This window comes from Coloeus monedula, assembly GCF_965178545.1.
Source record: "Coloeus monedula genome assembly, chromosome: 18".
NCBI lineage: Eukaryota > Metazoa > Chordata > Aves > Passeriformes > Corvidae > Coloeus > Coloeus monedula.
Window position 1 is genome coordinate 5,764,897 of NC_138798.1, and position 21,748 is coordinate 5,786,644.

The 21,748-nt window shown below is 45.7% G+C and overlaps 1 protein-coding gene across 3 annotated transcripts in view; it reads right to left on the minus strand.

Moving 5' to 3' along the window:
• Positions 1–21,748, minus strand: part of TTC28 (tetratricopeptide repeat domain 28) — a 112,733-nt gene that overhangs the window by 42,995 nt on the left and 47,990 nt on the right. For all 3 annotated transcript variants that reach the window (XM_082293249.1, XM_082293248.1, XM_082293250.1), the window contains 3 exons: positions 3,888–4,035; positions 2,148–2,420; positions 1,022–1,152 (listed from right to left, as the gene is read on the minus strand). In XM_082293249.1, coding sequence (XP_082149375.1) covers positions 1,022–1,152; positions 2,148–2,420; positions 3,888–4,035 — 552 coding nt within the window. The remainder of the gene's footprint in view (positions 1–1,021; positions 1,153–2,147; positions 2,421–3,887; positions 4,036–21,748) is intronic.

Here is a 21,748-nt window from a genome sequence, read left to right on the forward strand (position 1 = left end):
TCCACAACCTACTGAAAGACGCATTTTTCCAAAGCTTACTTGATATTTAACTTACCAAGTAAGTTAGTAAAGCACTAAAGCAGTCAGCAAATTCTAGCAGATCATTTCCACAGCTTACCAGTGGGAAACGATCTTCCTCAGTTTTTAGATCTCCCCCAAAACTACTTGTGCTTACATGAATTCTCACCTGCCCTGCGGCCTCCAGCTCCTTCCTGTGCCTGCCATGCAACTACCAGTCTCCATTTTCCCACTCACAGGAGAGGGGAATCCCTGGAGCAGGGGGATAGGTTTTTGTATCTGTGCACTAAAATACGATTCTGTCCTTACAGTGAACTTTCAGTAGAAATCCCTTGGGACAGCCTCCTCAGTCCGTGCAGCCCACTTCCCTGCACTGGCAGGGAGCCCAGCATAATAGCTCAGGAATTGAATGGTCAAGGCAAAGCAGATCCTGCACAATCTGTTTTCAGGTTTGCATGGGTTCTTTTTGTTTTCACTGGTGTTTAGACTAAGTGTATTTTATGCAAACACTGGGGACACGGATCTTGCCCATTTCTTGTCTGGAAAAGGCACAACTTAAGATGCAGCTTAGGTGAGTCCAGATCAGCAGCACCTGTAACACTGGGAAACACGCTGAGGACAGCGAGGGCTCAGCTTCAGCAATGTGGTACTGACACTGACCCAGCAGCAGCTCCTACCCCTGGAGCCCAGAGCCTCTGCGCTGTGGGAACACAGATGGTGAGAGAGAGGGAGGCAAAAGGCCCTGCTCAGAGCCCAGAGACTAGAGATGGGGGAGGCAAATGGACAAACCAAGCATCCTGCCCCTTGCACTCACGTACTGTATCTACCGGTACAAAGACTTTCCTTAACAAAATGAAACAAGCAGACACCAGAGAAGTCACAGAGCTTCCAAATTCTTGGGGTAAAATGGGGCAGACAGACAAAGCCTTTTGATATGTTCAGACGTGTCTGGAAAACCATGCAGTGCAGACTACCAGCTTGGACTATTTAATAAGCTTCCTACCTCTCTGTCCTTGAGCTTCATGGCAAGCACCAGCTGATGTCTGTGGTTAGTAAGGGCTTCCCGGTAATTTCCTTTGGAGAAGAATGCAGAGCCCAGATTTCCATGAGCTCGGCATTCTCCCGTCTGGTCACCTGTGTCACATGCAAATAAAACAAAGGTTAGCTAATACAGGCACTGCTGGAAGACTGAAACACAGGGTACAAATAATAATCGGGCGTGAGAATCAGCATTAGAACAAACTCATCTTTATGTTTATTACACAGCCAAACTTTTCTCTTTACTGGCCTTCAGAAACATCTACAATAGCCATCAATCTTATTTTTAGAATTGTTTTACTTTCTTCTGTGGCCTAACACTTGGCAATTTTCCATTCCTCCTTGTTTATTCCTTGCTTGGCACTGTGAAGGTCAGTCAATGGCCAAGGCCTAGAACAAGCACAAAGTATGCCAGCTTTCTCCAGAACACAATTCTGCAGCACAGTTCAGCTCAGATGTACAAAGTACACCTACAGCCATCTTCAAGAGAGCAGTCCCTATGCTCTCAGTGAATGCTCCTGGCTCAAGCCCTCAGGCACTGCCTCTCCAACTCTGCACAGTCAGGCCTTTGTCCCCCACCTGTCTGCTCTCCCACAGCACCCCAAGAAGCTGAATGCTCTCCCTGTTGTGCAGGGATTTTTGAATTTGTTTATTTTTAAACACTCTTTGTTCATCATTGCCTCACTACTGATTTGTTCCTTCCCTGGTTACTGCCCCAGAATCTCAGACGGAGTACTTTTGTCCATCGAATCTTGGAAAAGCAGATGGCTTCATTTAAGACTCATGTAAGGTTTTGAGCCCAAGTCTACACAGGGAATAAGAGCAGTTCCCACATACATGACATCAGGAAATTAGAAGACCCTGTAAAACCTTAGCACATCCATTGACCATCTGCCCCTACACACAGGCAAGCAAACAGGGATGCACAAACCCACAGTCTGCACATTTCAGAAGCTTCAGATTGGATTTAGCAGCTTGTGAAAACCTACAGAAACCTGAGCATTCAAGAGAGATGCTGACCATTAACCTAGCTCCTGATTTGTTCCACCAGTCCCAACCCTGCACTCCAGGAGTGAAAGGAGGATTCTTACCTAAACTCTTGGCTACGTCCAAGTCCTGCTGCATGTATCCAGTGCTTTTCTCTGTGTTCCCAAGGGACCAGTATGCACTGCTCAGTGCAGAGAACACTGATCCCCGCAGCTTCAGGCTGCAAGTGCCAATCTTCAGGGCAGCCTCTAGCACCACCACTGAGGCCCCGTGGTGGCCTGCAGTCAGGAGCTCCTGGCCAATCACAGACACCACAACAAAGGGGCTCTTGTCCAGCTTCATCTTCTGCAGTTGTTGGTAGGTGGGCTCCAGGGACTCTGAAGCACAAAACCAAAGACAAAAGTACTCAACCAATCAAGTTATTTGCATCAGGAATCACCTTCACAACTCAATCTTTTCATAACCAAATGATACATGACTTAAGGGCCACACAGTCCAAATCCAACGACGATTTATTAAGGGAGCTTGGGGCTCAAAGGTACCATCTAAGATCTGGCAATTCAAGACAGATCACCTGGCAAGTTGCTCCTTGCTTTGCAGAACTTCGGGAAGGCAGCATAAGAATAGAGCTTACAGCAGTCTCCTACATAGCACATAGCAGTTTCATACTGAGCTCTGAAGCCTGGCCTAATGGCAGAAGGAATACAGAAGATACCTGTAGAATTTTGCAGGAAACTGCAAAGGGGCCATCTGCAGTGTCTAAGAGCACTGCAGTTTTTGCTCTTTCAGCACAAACCTTCAAATAAACGTCTGCAAAGTCTGTGCCTGTCCAGATACCCAAGCACATGATGTGTGTCAAGAGAGGTGACCAAAACTGCAGAAAGAAGCTGCTCCTTCTGCAGGAGACAGCGCTCCAGTGCCATGACAGCGCTGGGCCTGCCCAACTGCTTCGGTTTGTCTAACTGCAGCAGGGAGCACAGCTGATACACAGCTGCAGGGCAATAGGCCAGAGATCATCCTGCCAAACTGGGGATGCTCCCACGGAATACCACATAACCTGCATTCTAAGTAGCAGCCTTAGTACCTTTGGGTAGCAAATGAAATTACATTCACCAGGTTAACTGCAATATAGGACAGAAACTTCCAGATGGATTCATTTTGGAGGATGGAGAAAAACACTGTAAAAAAGGAAACAGCAACAAGGATATTTTTTCATTTCAGTGCTCCTTGGCTCCTAAGCCCTGTGGCCCCCAACACCATCTGCTGAGGATGAGACTTGCCATGTTCCCTCCTGACTAACAGTATTAGGGCATTGCAGCACAAAGCCTGCAAGAGAAACAGCTAAGAGGAGACAACCCTCTTCCTCTTGAGAAAAAAATCCTGGAAACGGGGACATTATGAAAGAGAGGCAGAACACTGCACAGCTCATATGGCTTCAAGGTGTCTGCGATTTCAAACACTGAACAGAAGCGAATTAGCAGAGCGGCCTTTTTGCCTTCTGGAATTCTGTGTTTGGAGAGACATTAGTACCACAGAAAAGCTGCTGATGTGCTCTTCAGGGAAAACACTGGCCTGGAGCATTTCAGATGTGCTGTTCCCAACCCGTGCCCCTCAAGCTGGCTACCACCATCTTGCTGTCCCACTCAACCAGAAGGACAGTTTTTGTTCCTCCTCCAACTTCAGGCTCCATTCTTGGCATCCTCCTGACTCAGTAGAGAAGCCAAATCTTGAAATCTTTCCCTTCAGGCCTCCGAGTTCTCCTGTCCCCAGATGCTGGGACTGAAACTCCCACCTCTGGCTACCTCAGCAGCAGGTCACACCCCTGAGAAACCCTGTGTGCTTACCTCTCATGGGAGACTTCATGGCAGCCTCGACCATGCCGACCAGAAGCTGAAGGCTCTTGGGATCCTGCGCCAGCCCCGACGCAAACGCGGCCAGCGCATCCGCATGGCGTCCCAGGTACTGCAGGGCCACGCCCTGTCGGAAGTATGCCTGCAGGAACAGAGGCAACAGCAATGCCCATCACTGAACCATCACAAACAGTCACAAATAACACAGCTGACCTCGTGCTGGTGGACAACAGGCCACACCATCGCACTCTGGCTCCTCTGGTCACGCTGGCTACAATCAGTGCCACCCAACACCACAGTCCGGCCTGTGAATGGCACCACTGTGCACTCCCTCACTGTAATCACCTTTTCAGTTTTAGCAGGGCCTTTGAACTGTTTTGGAGACCAGGGTTGGTCACTACTAGTAAGGCAAAGCTTTCCCCTTGGACGTGGCCAAATACTACTTCTTAATTACTTATAAGCAGATGATTTTTCTCAAGACCCTCCTATCCAGTTTCGGCCCACACAGCACAGAAGCAACCCACTTCATCTCTCATCAGCTCTTGCCAACGAGTCCAATATCAACATCCAGCACTAGCAGGGCCAAAAACGTACTGAAAGTTCAAGCTGCAATGAAACACAACACAAAGATGCAGCCAGGAGCTGAGCCTTCTTTCTCCACACACATCCACCAATGCAGGCATTGTCCAGCACTGCCCCACTTGCTAGGTGCACTACATATATAACACACACACATACACATTTATACATAGATCTATACAAGCTTCTTAAACTGAGGCAAGACACTCATAATTCTGAACCTGTTTACAAGAGCATTTTTCTTCATTTCTTTCTTTCCCAGAAAACCAATTATGGGAACCTGCAATACCTTCAAGTAACTTGTATCTCCTGTCACCATGTATTTCCATTTCTACATCAGCAACATCAATATGCAGCTGCAAAGCATTCCCAAACAGAGCTCCCACATCTCCATACATGGCATACCAGGAACCTACACACAAAGCAGGAACTTCAGACACATGTTCTGCTCACACAACGAGCACAGGCAAAGCCACGGCCCAGAGGGTATCCAGAGCTGCCTGGGAGATACTGGGGAAAAAGACCACAGAAAACACAATCCAGTATTTGTCAAAGTACTCAGGTATTTGTAGCATACATATCTGGATACTGTGTTACAAAAAGGTCTTGAATCTTTAAGCACCTCTGATGCCTGTTACTCAGGTTTTATCTTCATGCCCAGCGAATACCTTTCTAATGCAAATTTTGCTGCACTTCGAGGTCATTTAAACCTATTTCAATAGCAAAGATAAAGAAGATAAAGCATTATTTGTATTTCTTTAAAAGTACTTTAAGAAGCAAAACTGCTCCTTGAGACTGGCTTTCTTGGCTAGGACCTCTTCACTCTCTCTTCTTCCATAATAGCACAGAGACGTGCACTCAAGATACATTAGGTACACGTCTGTGAAAGCCTTTTTACTTAAACAGGAGAAGTCTTTAATTAATTTTTGAACTCATTAGAGCATTCAGGCACTTTTGGACTCCAATCCAGGAAGGCAGAGATTAAGGAAAATCAGAAATTATGTGAGAAATTTAGAGACATGAATATTTAATCTATTTTCCATTAGTAAGTCTTGATTGTAGAAGCCCTTTTAATGAATTCACTGAAAGCAAAATGCTTTTCATTAACCTTTAGTATAAATGTGTTCTTATTGAACCAAACAAGCCACTGTACTGGAAACCCAATTCAGTGTTAACTAGATTACAAGCATGAAGCTTTAAATCAAAGAAAATACAAAGAACTAACAACATGCAGCAGTCACCAAGCACAAGTCCTCCCAGCAGAGTGTGAGCTGTCACCTAAATCATGCTGTACACTTTTAAGCCTTGTTTTTGCAGAATTACCATCTAATTACTTTCTTTACTGCCTGATGACAGAGGGAGTTGGACACAGCACATCTCTGACTGGGACCTTTCCAGCCCACAAGGCTGGTTGGCCCAGGACAGCCGTGCCTGCCTGATTCAGCTCTCCAGAAGGTGGGCAAGGACACGCAGCTGCCAGCACTGTGGCATCACAGCACACACCACTGTGGTGTGTGGGCATCTTCAGCACCTTGTGCTTCACTGGCACATCCTGAATGCTGAGAAATGAGAGTCCCCATCCTCTGAACCCCGCACAGGGAGGAGACACACAGGCTCCAGGTGACAGGAGGAGACAAGATGGAGCAAGACCCACGAACATACAGTTCAGTTCCACACATTCTAAACATCCTTTACGGAAAGGGTATCCGCTCCCCACATCTATTCCTGGAAGTGCCCCTGGAAATCACTTCATTTGAATACAAACACAACATTCAAAGCCCAAAAGAGAAACCTATTAATCATAACAGAAAGGAAGATTTCGGCCTATTTTTCTCCTGCAAAAAAACCCTTCCTTCCTCTTCCAGTTTCCAGCATACACAAGAATGCTCTCCGCACATTGTGTTCCCCACGGACCTTTAACTAACTAAATAAAAAGCATTCACAACACCTATTTCCTCCCCAAGAGGCATTCACAAGTTAGTTTAGCATTGGAATGAAGACACTGTATCAAGGGGAAAAGTCTGCAAAGAGGAAATGGTGAGAATCACCCTTTGGAAGAGGAGAGGAGAAGGGAAGGCAGGGAGCCAGCAGCTGCAGCTGAAGGAATGAGCCAAGGAGCGACTCCTGGTCCCAACACAGACAGAGCCTTCCCCTGCTGAGTGAGCTTTAAACTTTAAATCACATTATGTGAAGATTCTACAGTGCTCACTCTACAGTAACAGCTACATTAATTTTCCAGTGATCCCAAATAACAAAAACCGATCAATTCCTTTTAAGAAGATTAAAGCAAGGAGAGAGACAATGTTTCACTAAAGACAAGACGGAAACAGCAGGTGTTTTCTAACCTGGCTCTCTGCATCCTCAGTGTAATACAGACAGCTGGAACCATCTCTTTCATTTTTGCAGTCTCTGTGTCACACTTTCCAGGAACAAGGCACTGTGCAATAAGAAAGCCTAATTCTCAGCTGAAATTTGGCACCAGATGCATCTCCCTCAATGGGAACTCTTTTCTCCTGTCCTTGTGTTAGCAGGATGGACACAGCTGTGCTGTTCCCACCTCCAGAGTCACAGCATGTCAGGGGCTCCCAGCACCTGCACCCACCCCTTCAGCCTGAGCTCTGCCCAGCACACCCGCTGCCCGTGGAAGGACAGGGATAGCAGGGATGCAGCTCTTGCCAGCAGGAGCCTTTCAGGAAGGGACAAGGATTAAAGAGTCCAAAGCAGCTCTGTGAAGCAGCCAATCTCACCAAGTCCCTGATACTCTGTTGGAGAGGCTGTTAAGTGAGCATTCCCACACATCTCCAAGAATCAGGCACCAGTGCGGGCTCAAGCAGCCAGGTGGGCCCAGCTGCGCTTCCGCCCGGTTACTCAATTTCATGCAGCCAAGAGAAGGAGGGAGGACAAGGAATAGATAGTGCTTTTCATCCATAATACCTTTGAAAGCACTGTTGATATTCTGGAAGCAAAAATAAGTTATTTTAATTAATTAACTGGCAAAATATATCTGGCACTTGAGACTTCCAAGCCATGCAGAACACTGTCCCTGTAACAGAGGTTGCTCACACTGCTGGCTCCAGGACAGAACCCAGCAAGGTGAAGCAGCATCGCTCCAAGCACAGGACCTACCCAAAGGGAAATAAGTCTTCCCATCTCATTCAGGTTTTGACACCCATTTTTGCAGACTTGCCTCTTTGCCCCATGCATTTCAGAATGCTCCGTGTCTTCACGGCTGGAATAAAGTTTTTTAGTGCTTTTCCCTACCTTCAGCTTAGTTTCACAAAACTTGTATGAACAGGAGAAGAGCACAGAGACAGCCCTGCCCCTCAGCCAGGGCAGTTCTGTGGGGGCAGCTGGTGGCCAGGTCACAGCACAGTCAGCATCTGCCTAGCCAGGCACAGCCCCTCTCTGCAATTCTAAGCACAAGTCCTATGTTTTCTGCTCGATTTACTGACCCGTGTAGTTTCTGTACACACCAGTGTTTTCCATCTGTTTATTATAGCCCATTTAATGGAAAGGAGAATTTCTATCTGTCCTATTAGGAGCTGCCACTGGACTGATGGCTGCAGTATCTAGGCAACACAAATAAACATGCTTTTAGTTTTTTGATCCTCATCATCTAAGATCCCATCTAGGTAACTGTCTAGACCCTGAATATTAGATTTCCCTGTGCAATCTGAAACAGGATTAGAATGCAAATGTCATAACTGAATGGCCAATATCAAGAGGAGTGCTGAAATTTTTATTAAATCTTCTAACATCAATATGCAAGAACTATTTTAGGCAACAGTAATTGGTTTATAATTAATACAAAATATGCAACGAAGATAAAAATACAGTACAAAAACCAGCATGGGACATTTAAGTTCCCCAAGATTTTGCTAAATAAAACCAAGCCAAGGTCCTGCCCACAAGGAATGCAGCAACAGATTCTACACTGGCTTTGGGATCTTCCCTCTGTGTCCAGGAGCTCCTGTGACTCCCCTGCACCCCCCCTTTCTGCAGGGATCCCACTGCCATCACAGGCCACAGCTGCACTGCCCTCCTGCCACACTGCCCTGCCAGGGCTCACCTGGTCCCTCTGCCACCAAACCTCAGGCCACAGGCTCGTGCACATGGCACAATGCTGGCCAACATTAACTGGATAACGGAGACAGAGGAACAAAACTGGAACAGCATCAGAAGCACTTGGAGCAGAAAATTCCTGTCAAATAAACATGGAAAACTTGAAAAAAAAGCACCTCAGCCTTAGACAAAGGCTGCCATTGTACACAGGGGAGGAAACTCAAACCACCTTCACACTGCTGTCAGCTTCAGACCCTGGACAGCTGGCCATCGGGGCACGAAAAGCAAACACACAGAAAATGCTTCTTCCATAATGCTCCCTTGGTTTGCCAGATCAGGAGACGATGCCAAAAATAGCAGGAATAATCTATGATGCATTTTATGCCTGCTCTCAGTCTGCAGAATATCTCTTGTGCAGTCAGACCCGCTGCCCCTCATGGCCGCCCACGCCAGCTGCGCCCACGGCTGACCAGCGCTATGCAAGGGACCAACAGAAGGGAGGCAATGTGTGAACAGCTGCCACAGCTTCTCAGGGCCAAGCACCAGGTTGAATCTGTCCTCTCCCCTTGTAACTGTTTTACAGCCAAATTTTAGAGAAAAATATGGACAAATCTCTGCTGTGGGATTTCAGGAATGTGAGGAGAGGGAAGACTGCACTTTAATTCAGAACACATGTAGCACATGCATAAATACTGCTGCTGACCACACGAGCTAAATTCCTGCTTTCCCAAAATTAAGGTTGCACCCCAGGTAACACTTTTCCTTCACAGTCCTACACCTGGCTGACACCTGAACCACAGCTGTCAGCCTGCCCTGGAGAATCAGCACAACAGATTTGTTGACTCTGCTGCTTTGTTTCTTTATCTTCTACCTGTTTCCAAGGTGCCTCTTACAGAACTACACTACTTAGAAATGGAAATTTCCTCTTAGCCCCACTGAGCCTATAGAGAAAAACAAGATGGGTGTGTGTGTAAAATATCTTGCCTTGCTTTACCCAAGAGCATTTAATTGTTCTTATTAATTCTGCTTCCACTGTCTGCTAGTGGGATTCTGCGCACAGCTCACTTGCTCACCTGAAATAAATCAAATTTTATCAGTAAATAAAGAGTCAAACCTTTGTTTACTTAGTTGAAGTAAACAGACCAGCTTTTCACAGAGCTTATCCTTGTTGCTCCATTCTCACATGCTTCAGGCTCACTCTAGGAACAGCAGCTACATCCTGGATCCCCTCTTCAGAGGACATCCCTCTCCTTCCCTAACAGCAGGTGCTGACAGACAATCTTCCTGTCTTTATCAGCTACAACTCTTAACCCTCGTTTAACAGCAAGAACCAGCCACAAGTGGAGGAAAGTGCTCTAGAGGAATAACAACTAACCTGTCAGTCCCCAAGTACAGCACAAGGGAAACAACCAGCACCCTCTAAGGTGAACAGGCACAGCAGCGCAGCATCTGCTACGGCTCCTCCGCAAGTCAACAGGGACAGTTTGGCACAATTTTTGGTTAAACAACTTCTTTCAGAAATGGCAGAAGAAAAGACAGGCCACCTTTCATCCTGCTCAGAAGTAACACCAGTCTTCATAAGATTAGAGATTTAACAGATACAGAATTATACAAAACCTAAACTAAATGGATTAGCTGACACCTGTAGTGGCTCCTCGGGAAGCTTGGGGCAGAGGCAGGGCTGGTTTGAACACCATTATTACCTGGTGCTTAGCTTACTTTCAGCACTGTCCCATGATTTACACTGTAAATTTAATTCTTTTCTCCAATCCAGGTACTGTTCCTCTGCCCCCAGTACTGGGTCCTCTTGGCTTCACACTCCATCTGTAAAATCCCTGTATCTTGCACTTCCCAATCATCCTACCTCCTCCCGGTTTCAGCTGCTGTTTGATTGCTGTGAATCTGAAAAGCATTTAGGGTTGTTTTGGAAATGCTCTTGTCTGCACTGAAGGACACTGAGATACAGCAGAGGTCATTTAACAACCCTTTAGCTACTCTGGCTTACCTTGACAAGGTACTTCATGCAAATGACTCAAAACCTCTGTAACTGCTGAAAGTCAGATGAACTTTGATCAGCATCAGATGCAAATGGTGATTTGCGTGTTACAAGAATAAGTGCGCTGAAATATTTTAAACCAGCATTTCAGGATTTTAACACAGTTTTTCCAACACAGGAAACAGACTCCACAGGAGCAACAGCTCTGCATACAACCAAACACTCATAGAGAGGTGAAACACACTCTGAGAGCCCACCGAATTACGCTGGGCTTTGTGGAAGACGAGCCCCAAAGCCACTTCCTTATCACACATCTCCATGGGTCCATTCTGAAGACTGCCCTGATCTTGAGCTACATCCTATCTTACCAGTGAAGTAGAAAAAAATCTGATCGGTACAATCTCCAGGAGAGCAGAGCAGAGACAAAGGTAAGATGAAATACACAGTAGTTACAAGCAGGATAATGGTGACTGCCACGTGTTCACAAGTGGGTGGCTGCAGTGTACCTGCAGCAGGGAGTTGGTCTGTATCCCCTGAAGAAGCACCTGATGCTCAGCAGGGACTGTGACAGAGAAGCCCAGCACACACCTACTGCAGACACGGGCTCCTGCCTCTTGGCTCACCGTCTCCCTGCCAGCGCCCAGCCAGCACCGCCTGCCAAGGACAAAGCTGATGACAGAGGAAAGGGGAAAAATCAAATTTGCAAAAGTACTAAACATATAAATCTCTTTGGCCCAAGTGAACGTGGGAAAAATTCTTCAGCAGGGGCGTCCCATTTAGCAAGTTTTGCCAGATCATTACTCTCGTAATGCAAAGGGGAGAAACATCAACACCATGTTTCCTTACAATGATTCGCCTCCTTTATCACAGATCTCTGAAGCACCAAGTGATTTAGTAGTTGCCATGGAAACTGCTAGTTTTATTGAACAGCCCTGAAAGGGTCAAGAGGTACCATCAAACTGGCCAATTGTAAATTATTTTCCTGCTAAACATCTGCTTTGTTTTAGTTGCCCTATCACTTCTCTGTTTTGCTGTTAGAACACTATCTGGATGGACTCCAGAATAGGTGTCATTCTTCAGTGGGGCTGCAAGAGCCAAGTCCAAAAATAGCAATTTTCATTTTCTAATTCGCTGTAAAATCCTTCACACAAAGGAGCCCTACTGAGGGCAGAATAGCAAAGGACTGGGGACTCTTCCTTCTCACACACATCAGCACCAACTTGAGGCAGTGGTAACCAACACAAAGAGCTGGTTTTCACCGTGATCCCCGGGGGCTTCACACAGCTGCTCGCACCAGTCACGAGATGAACAACCCATTAGACTGATCCACCTGTGCCTTCAGAAAAGGGACAAAACAGCAGTAGAAGAGCGTCCTGCCCTTCTCAACAAGTACCCAGCTCTTCTCAGCTTTGCAGCCCCAAAAAAGGAGAGTCTCCCTTGCCAGCAAGCTCTGGTCTGTGCTCTAGGAACACAAAACATTGCATCGCCTGTACCAGACTACCAGAAAACAATGTAATCTACCTTCCTTTATTCGTCATACAGAAAATGGTACCAGAGATTCCAAATGCTAGTTAGCAGCTTCCATTCCTACAGGCCAGGAGAACAGCAGGAGTACTGGCTGCATTTCCAACTTTGCTATTGAACTCACTGGACTTGTGTCAGTTCCATAAAAGTGCCAAATTTCTTATTACCCCATTTACTGAATGTGTGACTGTCGTAAACCCAAAAGCACCAGCAGAAACCAGAACACAGGAGCAAGGCTTCCTCTTTGGAGGACATGAGCAGCTCCTCTGTGCAGAGGCACTCTCTATGTCTCTTCCACAGACAGAAAGCTGCCCCAGGCAACATCACCTGGAAGTCCTTATTCCAACATCTTTACGTAACCTTTAAATTTATCTTTAAGTAACCTTTAAGTTACAACTGTACTTAATTCAAGTAACTGGAGTGGGCAGGAGAGAGCATTTTATTACAGAACATACCTGAATTTAAGAGGCTGCATGCTTTCTAACGACAACCATGCCTAAGTTCTGTGCCCAGGGCAAGCCAGTAAAGGGCAGGCTCTGTTCCCTCCTCATACATTCTCTCCATTCTTCATCTGGCTGAAATTATTCAAGTGATGACAAAGAAAGCAAAAGCTCTGTCTATATAGACAAGTTCTGGTCTTTCTCACATATCCTGTGAACTCCATTACTTGTGTAAAGTCTTGGCTTGGAAGAAAATATTCTAAGTTCTGAGGTATTTGGCATGCCTTGGTATGGAGACTACAGCCTTGATTCAGACTTTCCATCCCCAGGAACCCCAGGAGAAATCAAGACATTTTTCTGTACATCCACAGGAAAATTTCTCCTTCGTCAGGCAATGAGTTCATAGTATTAATTTCAGTTCTCTTTTCTAAAATTATCTACCACAGACTAAAATTTCCACACACTGGAACACAGCAGATACCAGAGCACCACTCTGTTGGGATACACTCAGCAGAAGGGCTTCTCACAAGGCCAGGGCTTGCCTGCCTACAGAGCTCAAGTCTGGACTCCTGAGAAAGTTATCAGAACTGTACAGAAACTGCAAATCATGCAGACATAGCTACAGACAGACCAAAACCAAAGAGAAATGCTTGATGTGTCACAGTTCCTTCCAGCTACCAGGAACTCATTACATCTGGACTCTGATGCAGGCAGGTGCCAGGTGGCAGAAGAGCTTCCCTACGTACAAATATGAGGGGACATACTAAGCCAAGAAAGATCTTGCACTTCCAGAGGCATGGTTTGGGAATGCTGGAGGAGAAACCCAAGCAGTGCCCTGCTTGAGGACTGCGGCCTGGCCAGCAGACAAGGGAGTCCCAGTTCACTGGAGCTGCTCAGCAGCAGACTCATCTGGTGTGTTAATTCTCTCCTGACTAACAGACACAGCAACTGTCCCTACAAAACCAACACCTTGAGGATTATGGTACTGAGAATCCGTTTGGCATTCTGCAACACAGCACCCCACGGTTACAGCTCTGCTCCAGCCAGGAGCCCCTCGGCACAGGCAGAACCCCAAGCACCAGGCATGCACCACCACCAGCACAGGCCTCCTCTGTTGTGCCCCTGAGGACAAATCCTTCCTTAAGTGCTTCCTGCAACTTCCTCTTCCGCTGGCCTCTCTTTGGCATTTCCAAGAGGATGTTCTGATGACCAGGTCACTGCTGTCCAGCTGCAGCATTCATGCAGGATAAATGTAGCCACAGTGAAAACCCTCCAGGGAAGGAGAAAGCTCGTAATAATGACAGTTTGCTGAGAAATCTCCAGCAATAGGGATGGTTGTCGTCTCTTCCCTGTCTGTGAACTATTACACATTTGAACTTTGGGTGAGAGGTTTAATACAGTAAGCACCAGGCAAGCCTCCTGCACAAGGTACCAAGAGCTAGCAGGAGAACAAAGGATACTAATATGCCTGCTGCTTGCCACTGGCCTGCAGCCCTGTCAGAGTGCTGGGAGGGGAACAAGCAGGCTTAGTGAATAATTGAAGACACAGTGATGAAATCTCAGAATGTCAGAGGCATAATACAGGTTTGTAGGTTTCATCATGAAGCCTTGAATTCCCAAATAAGACACACTGAATAATTTATCTGTGTCAGTACTGGGTCATCAGCTGTTCACCCACAGCATGCTTCAAGACACTTGAATGGGTCTGAACAGACTAAAGAATAGGGTCCAGAGGGAAGAGGTGATGAAAACTCTACCCAGGCACTCTTCCAAACACTAAGCTCAGATAAAAATGTGTAGACCCCCTCAGTCATGCCCTGTGCATGAGGTCCCACAGGTTCTGCCCAGCTGCTTTAGCACCACTTTGCTCCTCAGCACAAGAGACCAGGGAGCTCTCCTGTGCTGGGCTGGCTTCAGGCTGGCATCATCTCGGGCTCATCCAGCTCAGATCCAGAGGCTCACCTGTCTGTAGCATCTCAAAGCCCCCAGCCACAGCTCTGTGGCACTAAATGCCACTCACTCACCAGAGCAGGCAATGAACAGTGCACAGCCTTTGCCCAGACATCATTTGGAACTTGCCAGGTAGCACTGTGCACTCAGATTTTAACAGCTGATTTTATTGGTTTAGTGTTACTTTTCTCACATTTTTAGCATTCATTGCTGGGCAGGTGCCTGAGCAGCAATCCATACCCAGCCTGTTTAATCAATAACTGTATGGGCAGGTAAAAATCCCTGCATTTCCAAGCAGAATTCTACAATTGCCGCACCCAACCACCCATGATGGGATCAGAGAGCACAGCTCAATCTGTCTGGGCAATCTGCTTTCCTAGAAATCTGCTTTAGATAATATGAGCACACAGGCAGGTCACACACAACAAAGCTTGTAGGATTTAAATCAATTCTCAACTATCAAAGACTTTCCCACATACTAATATCCTGAAACGGCCCCCATCAATACTGACTGACCTGGTAGCATGAGTAATTACCTCCTAGTTCATCCTTTAAACGACAGAGGAATGCTTCCCAGCTGAGCTATTCCCCTGAGCATCTCCCTGGGAAGAAGGAGCAGTATTCAGAAGCAGAGCTGCATGCCTGTAGCTTTCCCTGTGGAAAAGGCAAGCAGTCACCAAGGAATTCCCCTTTCCACCTATGCTGACAGGAGTTTTGTAATGTATCAGATTATATGAGGGGAAAAAAATTAAATGTAATACAACTACACTTGCACATATTCTTTTGGCTTTCACAATAATGAATGTTTTCTATTGTTTCTCTTAAAAATATCAGTTAAGTAAAAAAGTCTAGATTAAATTGCTGTAAATTTCCTGAGGCATTAATTACGTCCATTCATTATTTGTAAGACACAATAAACTTTTCAAAGACTCTTGAATGTCATCACTGACACAGTGGGATTAGTGCACCAGTGATTGTCAGTAACTGGATAGAGAGTCAGAAGACACCTGGGTACCAGAAAGGCAGAAGAAATGTTTCAAAAAGAAATGGAACATGACACTTAAGAGTCTGGAAAGAACTGGTCATTTAAATGACAACGTGCCAGACAAAGGCAAAAGACAAGGAATGAAGAATTCAAATTCATTTAAGTGAGCACGTGTGTGCACTCATGCATATGCAACAGAAAAAAGACAGCCAGCCACAGATCAATCATGCTAACACACCATATGAACATCAGAAAATGCAGCTCTGAGGCAGTGTGTATCCAGTGGGATAGAAACAGAGACATAAGGAAAGGTACAACTGCCACAACTGCACCAGTGTCACCATGTCCCTGCACTGTCCTGCAGCAAATTTTTCTGTGGATCAGTTAAGCAGTCTTTCATTTAATTCTTGCATAATCAAGCGAAAAACCAAGAACATCATCCCTTAGGTCTTTGTTAACACTTCAGTAAATAATTCCAAGCTTTTCTCTTATTATATGACAATCTTTCAAGGCATCTGTTCTTTCTCATCACACATCTCCGAATATACTTCCAATCAGGGTGCCACAGCTCAAGAAGGACAACACTGTGCAAGATGACAACCACCACACTGCGTCTGACAAAAGCTCCTGTAGACCTGCTGGTGATTCTGGCCACAACCAGCCTGGATCCCCTGGGAGGAGCAGGACAGGCACGCAGTCCTCAAAGCCCTTCTCCACACTCTCCCTATGTGTGACTCAGTACAACCTGGAAATGAGAACATACACTACTTTATTCCTTTTGTGTATTTTTAACGCTTTTTGAAGCTATACTGCTTTATGTTTCCTCTGTGGCACAGCTGCCCACACCTGTATGCCACCACAGCTGCTGGATGTGAAGGACATTGCTGCCCAGGAACTCAAGGGAGACTGGCAGCAAGAGCTCCTCCAAGACAAGAGATGTCTCAAACAGAGGCGTAGTGAGATCCAGCCTCTGCAGCTGGAGACATCTCTGTCGCATCAGGCACCCGGATCTCACAACTGGGGACTCAGAGAGCCCAGCCAGTGTAAGCACAAGACATGCCCAGTGATGTGCTCACCAGACAGCAGAGCTGGCTTCACAGACACCCCAGCCAAGTCGCTTCTCTCTGTGCTGCTCAGACCTGCAGAGCACAACACTTCCTTTATTTGCACAGAATGCAAGACCCATGTATGAGGAAATGCTCCAACAGCTGTCAGGCAAGACACAGGAGCTTCATCATAGCCCACAGCTTTGAGCGGGACAGTCCTGCAAAGCTCCATTCTTCACTTAACCAGACAATGAACAAGTGAAACTTAAAAACTTCTGGAAAATGAAACAATTAGGAAGTGCCTTTTTCTAGGAACATGCTGCTTTCACGGCAGCATGACAGAGGTTATTTTGAACTTCTTACTTCCACTGGATTCAGCTGTACGTAATTAAATTTAGTCATAGCAGTCTGATCTATAAACGGAACCTACAGAAGTAATTACCAGAGCTTCCACTGGATCAGGAAGCAATGGCCTGCTCTGTTTGATGTGAACTGAAAAGAACATTATTTATACTGCATGAGAAGTCACAGTAACAAAGTCCCCTTGCAGAGTATTGCTTTGAAAATTACAGTTTTCAGTGAAGAGAGCCACAGGTTATAAATTCCAGCCATGCTCTGCTCCTTCCACTGTAACAATCTCGTGGACAAAAAAGACAATCATATGACACAATTTAAAAGGATTGTTTTGGCTCCTGTTCTATACTCAGAAACCATATGACGGAGGAGTTAATTAAACATGCAAGAGATGGGGTGACTAAGCACCAAGATTTTAAAAATAATATATTTTGATACCTCGTTTTGGTCTGTTTGGAATCTAGACTATGCAGAATCTGATGGATCTGTGAACCCAATGGGTGTCTCTCAGCCCAGTCCCTGAGCATGCATGTTTCACTCCTCAAACCACAATGGGACTTGCTCAGGAAAAGCTTGCAGAATTGTGCATTTCTGAACACAGTGGAGGAAAGGTGTAGCCTGAGAATGTTTGCTGAGGACACCAAACTGAGCGGGGAACTGGAAACTTGGGAAGGGAGAGCCAGCCAGCAGGAAGACCTGGATAGGCTGGAAGAATGAGAATGGGCAAATAAGAACCTTACAAAGTTCAGCAAGTTCAGTAAGGTCTTGCACCTGGGAAAACAGAATCCAGGAGTGCAGCACAGGCTGGGATCGACCTGCATGGGGAGCAGCTCTGTGGAAAGGGACCTGGTGGACACCAAGCTCAGTGTGAGTGACCGGTGTGATGCTGTGGCTGAGAGCCAGTGGGCTGCTGGGCTGCATCAGCAAGGGTATCACCGACAGAGAAAGAGAAATCTGCCCTCAACATCTCCTTGACCCCTCCATTTTCTATCTTTTTGCACAGGCAAAGACACTGAAATGCAGTGACTTGTGCAGGAGAAACAGCTGAATCCTGCTCTCCCTTGTCAAGAAGATGAAGAGCCTGCGTGATGCTAGAAGTGAGATGTGCCACATGCTCATCGAATTTGAATCCCCATCTGGAGTTGCAACCCAGGTAGCAGAAGGTCATCGCAGTAAACTCCTCTGTGCTCAGACATCAGCACTGCCATCAATATTTCAATGCTCCCCTTCATGGTACAGGCAAGGATAACAACCTACGCTTCATCACAATTTCTTTTACTTCACAGAGGAAAGCAGAAACAATAGTTTGTTAGCAAGTACAGCACAATTAACAGAGTAATAATGATCAGAACTACTGCACCTTGTAAAATCTTTGCTTGGTTATAAAGAATTCTTTGACTACTAATGGCATTGTGCAATGAGGTCTGCAGCAGCTTGGCAGCCATTAGCAATGATTCACTGCCACAAAGCACTTCTCAACCAACATAGTTAGGAATCACAATTCTGAATGCTTTTCCTGGTCAATCTCTGGGCATAAAAGTATCAGAAAAACAGAGGATCTGTGAGGAATGAACACAGATCCCCAGACACTGAATATAATATAAAGAGTTGTTATAAATATGTTATAGGGCATTATCAGATGTTCTAATTTTTTCTGTAACACAAAAAACCGATATTTTGATATTTATCATTTGATAAGGAATGTGCTAGGGCCATCCCTTACTGGGACCAAACACACAGATTCTGCACATGTTTATGCTATCGTGTCAAAATTGCAAACACACAGCCAAGCTCTGAAAAATGGCCATGTGATAGTTCTCGCACAAGGGATTCTACAACCAGAAAATAAGTCAAACATACTTTAGCAGATCAGGAAATCCTCTAGCAGTCTCTTCAGGAAAATGACTCTGAGCCTGAAGCCTCTTAAACCTGACTAGGACAAACCTTTTTGAAGACCATCTTGGTATTTGCATTCTGATATTGTGCTGGAAATCTCTCCATAATAAAAACCAAAAAACCCAACAACAATAAAAAAAACCACAAAAAACCCAAAAACCAAACAACAACAACAACAACAAAACCCAACCAAAAAAAACCCCCAAAAGCACCACCAAACCAAAGCAAAAACCCACAAACAAAAACTTCTAACAGAAAATGTGAAAAACTTCCAGTCTGGGAAAACCTGCTCCCCATAAGACTGCCTGCTTGTCAGCCCACCACCAGCTGCTGTCCTACACTGACACTGGCAAATACCCCTTAGACACTTAGCACTTCTCACACAAGATCCTTTCTTTGAGGAAAGCAGTTTATAAAAAATGATGCTGACGTGTAAGTCTGCAACTATGCATTTCATACACAGCTGGGAGATTCGATATAGCAATCCAGGAGAAAAGCAGCCAACAGCCACCATATCCCCAACAAGCACATCTGCTCCATGCCCAGCAGACACAGCAGTTCCAACCACAGTCAATTCTCATGCCACATGCAGCACCTCACCCCTGCCACCTCTCATCTCTCATCTATCCTAGGAAGAGACGCAGCAGTTACAGACCTGGGTAGGGGTAAACGTTCCTTCAGTACTACAGTCCCATTTGAAAAAAAAAGAAAAAGTAATTCAGCAGGGTTTGGAGGTTTCCATTTCAATCATTTCCCCTTTGCCCTTTCACGTGACTGTTCCCAAAGGAAATCCTGCTTCGAGGCATCACTATTTCATGTACCTGAGTCAATAAGCCTCTGCTCTGAAATACACAATACCAAGAGAATACACTAACCCACTGCCTTTAAAGACACACACCCTTATCCTACACATGAACACTGATCCTCTCTTTTGCACACACAAGACTCAGTACATCACCTGCCAAGCGTCTCCTCCCATCAGGCACATGCATGAGCTGCCTCATCATCCCCCAGCTCCTCCTGGCTCGTGCCAGACCCCGTGCGGCTGAGCACAGGCTCTGAGGGCAGGGACAAAGCTGACCCAGTCGGGCTGGCACAGAAGCACAGGCCACAAAGCATTGCCTCAAACAGGTTATTTATTATTCCCAGCTAGGCAGGAAAAAATAGAGTACTATGAGAGTTTATATCGGCAAAGATATGTTAGATAATGTAAAAGATTTGCTTTAAACTAACAAGAAGGTAGAAAATGCAGTTAGTGATGATGACAACCCTCCTCCCAGGCCTTGGTATTATAAGCAGGCAGGAAAGAACTTTCAAGCCACCACTTCAGTTATAAAATATTTTTAGCTTGAAGCCAAAGAAAGATTCAGCTGCAACTGAAGTCTGGAATTTCCAAAACATGTTTTGCATTTGTTATGATATTATTAACATCAGTAGAGAAAATAACTAGTCAATTCATACAGCAGCCCAGACTCATTTAAAGGTTGTTAAGAATGCAATTCAGTGGGAGAGGTAGGAATGTAGCTGCCATGAAATGCAGACCACAGACACCTGGCAGAAGGGATGAAAGCAGCATCCTGGAAATATCATCTAAAATATCACTAATTTCTGCAATTGCTGGTTCTGGAAATAAGGTCCTAGATCCCACTTTAAAGTCTAGGCAGTCCAAACTGCTGAACCAAAGCAACACAGCTATTGACTCTGTGAGTATTCATCCTCTGAAATCCCAAGTACCTGCAGCAGGACAGATGCCACAGAGAGGTGACCTCTTGTCAGCCTGATCACATTAATCTGATGGAAAAGCCAGGAAAGGCCATTTTCTGATGATGCCCCATTCGCTGCTCTGTTCAGTGAGTCCCACCCAGGCTGGATGGACCCTGCAGATGCAGCCACCGAGGCCAAAGGGACATACAACCACAGAGCCATTGCTGCACCAATATTTGCTTTACACTCCTACCTCTATTTGAAACATTTTATGTGCATTTATCAATAAACTAAAAAGCAATAGCTCAAGTCACTGGATTTACAGCAAGAGACAACAGAATACCCGAACTCATTGTCGGGAAATTTTCCTATTTAACAGCTATTTGCCCCTTTCTACTGTAATTCCATTTCCCCCATCACCCCACATTAAATAATCTCTCCCTGACACATCCCTGTTTATACACATTCCATAATCACACACTTTTATGTTCCCCACTCAGTCAGTTATCCAAATGATACAAATTCAGCCCCTTTGATCTTTCCTCATACATCAGTCCCTCTAGGCCCCTAATCACTTTTTTCACTCTTCTCTGAACTCCCTCCAGTAATGATGTGATTCTAATCCTCTGAAAGGAGAGGTTTTTGGCTCCAGTTCTTCACACAGATGCGAGCAAACTAATTCAGAGAGACTCCACAAGCTCTGTGAGTATCACTGTCACCAGCCACCACACATTAGACCGTGACAATGAAACAAAGATGGAATTGTACTGCGAACACCAGAGAGCCAGAAGCTGAAAGGAAACACAATGAAAATTAAAACAGTGAACTGATCAGTGTTTCATAGAGTCACCACAACTTTAGGGCACAGTTTCCTGCCAGATGCTCTGAAGAAGCCAGGGTGACTGTCCCAGGGTTTTAGAGAACTACAGGTCCTGTAGCAGCTTCATGATAAATAAATACCCCAGGAAAACAGTGCACAGAGCAAGGCCAGGGCCCTGCCCACACAGCCTGAGAGCTGTTTCATAGTTACCACAGGCCACCCTGCAGCAGCTGCAAGCGATATGAACCCTGCTTATACTGATCAAGTGTCTGGCATCCCACCAGAAGAGGAGACACTATTCACACCTCCACCAAAGGCCCTGGCCAGCATGAGAGCCTCCAGAAGCTACACAGGACCTGTCTGCCATCATTCAGAGCAGTTCTGAACAATTCCCAAACTGAACTACAACAAATTGACTCCAATTTGACAGCCAGTAAATAAATACCCTTTACATTCTGTCCACAGATGTGTTGCCTGATTAGTGTATCCTTTGCTACAG